At 46.7% G+C, this 3,135-nt stretch overlaps 1 protein-coding gene across 1 annotated transcript in view; it reads left to right on the top strand.

Annotated features, from left to right (window-relative positions):
- The first annotated feature begins 388 nt into the window (after positions 1–388).
- CCND1 (cyclin D1) overlaps positions 389–3,135 on the top strand; it is a 14,897-nt gene continuing 12,150 nt past the window's right edge. The window contains exons 1-2 of the mRNA XM_018554520.1: positions 389–580; positions 1,044–1,259. Coding sequence (XP_018410022.1) covers positions 389–580; positions 1,044–1,259 — 408 coding nt within the window. The remainder of the gene's footprint in view (positions 581–1,043; positions 1,260–3,135) is intronic.

Genomic DNA, 3,135 nt, shown 5'->3' with positions numbered 1-3,135 from the left:
CATTGCAGCATTGTGCCCCTATGCCATGTCACGTGGTAGTATTGTGCCCTCTTGGACCCCTCACGTTGCAATGTTGTACCCTCATGTGGCAGTATTGTGCCCCCCCTACATTGCACCCCCTCCCTCAGGCACAGCCCGTGTCCCGGCACACACAATGGCACACACATGCTTTGTCTGGGCACAGCGGCAGAATATCTCAATCATTGAAGCTCCTGCGGTGCCTCCTCCCCCGGGCCGGGCTCATTGTCGGGGAGGACGGACTATGGGCTCTGTTTAAGCTGCGCCTGGCCTCGGCTCGTCTTTCTCTTTCTCTCATTTCCCTCATTTCATCTCCTCCTCCGGCTCCGGGGACACAGCACAGGCTCCAGCCCGGGGAACAACCTGCACCATGGAGCTGCTGTGCTGCGAGGTGGACACGATCCGGAGAGCCCATCTGGACCGGAACCTGCTGACCGAGCGGGTCCTGACAACCATGCTGAAAGCCGAGGAAACTTGCTGCCCGTCCGCCAACTACTTCAAATGTGTCCAGAAGGAGATCCTCCCGTACATGAGGAAGATCGTGGCCACATGGATGCTGGAGGTTCGTCTATGGAGACACCCTGACTTACAGGGGGCACCCCTCAAAAACAATATATCAATCCGCAACATGCATTAGATCACAGAAAGGGGGGACATGTCTCTATTTACAGAGGAGGACCTTCTAATACCGGGACCCCCCAAAACCAGCACACTGGGAACTGGAAATGAATGGGGCAATGGCTACCACGGGTGGCCAGGGATGATGCATGGTCTGCAGACCCCTGCCATTCATCCAATACATGCAAAAACGATGCATCTCCCCTTCCTGCAACAGCATGCATTTTATAGATGGATTTAAGTTGCATGCTCTTCCAGAAAGTGTGTATATATGTATCCATAATTTTTAGTATTCTGGATTAGACTTGCAATCCCATCCTGTGCTGTTGATTTGGATTATTATTATTTGCCATCTTATCTCGAACCCTTTTTAGTAACTCGCCTTTCTTCTCTCTCCCCCCCCCCAGGTCTGCGAGGAACAGAAGTGTGAAGAGGAAGTCTTCCCCCTTGCCATGAACTATCTGGATCGCTTTCTGTCCGTGGAGCCCCTGAAGAAGAGCAGATTGCAACTCCTTGGGGCGACGTGCATGTTTTTAGCGTCCAAAATGAAGGAGACCATCCCTTTAACGGCGGAAAAACTTTGTATTTACACAGATAATTCCATCAGACCAGAGGAATTGCTGGTAATTTCCTGTTTACTGTACATAATGGATTCAATCGCAGGCCTGCACATCTGTTTATTTGCCCCCCCCTGCAAATTGATGTATTTGGTGTCTGTTCTGTTATTGGAGCGTCTGCCTGGAGTTGGAGATAAAAAAAAGTGCTGTGTGACCTCTGTAAATTCTTGCGGCAGGTATTTGCAGTGTGTCACCATGCTTCTTGCAAACTTTTATTGGGAGGGGGGGGGAAGCTTCATGCAATTTCCTATGAAATCCTGAACAATGTAACATTATACAGCATGCTGCTAACACATGCAGTGGCGTTAACTTTGTATCTGGCGCCCCCCAGTGGTGAAATGGGGTAAACGCTGGATGGTAACTGATCTGCACTGCTGGGGGAGTCTGCTGGTTTCCAGATGTTGTAGAACTGCAGATCCAAGCGTGCCTTGCTGGCTATTAGCTGTCAGGGGTGGCTGGGACTTGTAGTTGCACAGCAGCTGCAAAATCCACTCGCTGGTTCATGTTGCCCATTATAATTCCAATTTATGAAGAAAAAAAAAGTGCACTTTGAACTTTATTTTCATATATTGATTGAAGTTGTTTTACCAGCAGCTTTAGGTAGTAGGGGTTAGTTAGGAGCGCAGATTTACTTTCTTTAGTTCCGTTCCAGTTCAGCCCTAACTGGGACTTAAGGGTTTGGCCACATAAGCACTAGGGTCAGGGTTTGGACAAAGGACTATGTAAGCACCATTAAGGGTCACCATGCTTGCTACATGTGACTGCACAATATTTGTACAGCCCAGTTTGGACTTGAGGGTTGGACAGAGAACCCTATAATACCCAATAAGGGTCACCATGCTTGGTACAAGCTGGCCATAGAATATTTATACATCCCAGTTGGAACTTCAGGGCTTGGACAGAGAAACATATAAGCAACATTAAGGGTCACCATGCATGCTACAATCTGGCCATAAAATATTTAAACAGCCCAATTGGAACTTCAGGGTAGGACAGAGAGCCACATGTGCATCATTAGGGTCACCATGCATGCTACAATCTGGCCAGAGAATATGTATACAGCCCAATTGGAACTTGAGGGTAGGAAAGAGAGCCACATGGGCATTCTTAGGACAAATCTCATTCCCCAGGTTGCCAATGTTCCTTTAAAAATTTTAAGCTGGCGCCTAACTTGAGGTTTTCTCTAGTTTTCAGTGGAGCGCCTGAACTCCTAATTTAATTTTTCTTTTTTAATTTGTCCGGCCCTGCCTTGAGGTTCACTGCACATGCTACAATCTGATCGTCCAATACAGTACAATCAACTTTTTAGGTTTATCAAAGCTATAATAGAAGAACCTACCTAATGTATGCTATCCATTTGTATGCAAACAGGCAGGCCCTTGCACTACAGATTGTACAATCAGATTGTATGTGCGCCTTGAGCTTGAGAACTGACCATGTTGAGCTCATGCCAATTGGGTGGTATAGATTTCTAAGTGCATGACCCACAATGGAAAAGGAGTATTGCAAAAATTTCATGGGAAGCCACTGTATATGAAACTGGCTCTACTTAAGAATTTGCTTGCAACCGATCTTTTTTTTTTTTTTTGAGTTGGACGTTCCAGCTGATGTGTCTGGTAACTGAATTCTCCTTATTCATGTCATCAGCACTTGACTAGCTGCCAGAGGGGCTGATAGCGCTTCTTTGACTACTTATCTTATCAGCCGGAGGATAACAACTTAAGCAAAATAGGTTCTGTGGACATCTTTGTCAGTTATCACGATATTGTTATCAGCGTGCATGTATTGCCCTTGTGTGTACAATTTCTGCTCTGTAGCCATTTAACGTCTTTGCTGACATGTGACGCGTTCTGACCATTTGGTTTTTTTTGTTCCCCCCCCC

This window comes from Nanorana parkeri, unplaced genomic scaffold (genome assembly GCF_000935625.1).
Source record: "Nanorana parkeri isolate BGI_ZX_2015 unplaced genomic scaffold, ASM93562v1 scaffold163, whole genome shotgun sequence".
Taxonomy (NCBI): domain Eukaryota; kingdom Metazoa; phylum Chordata; class Amphibia; order Anura; family Dicroglossidae; genus Nanorana; species Nanorana parkeri.
The sequence above is the reverse complement of the archived record's forward strand: the minus strand, read 5'-3'. Positions and strand labels throughout refer to the sequence as shown.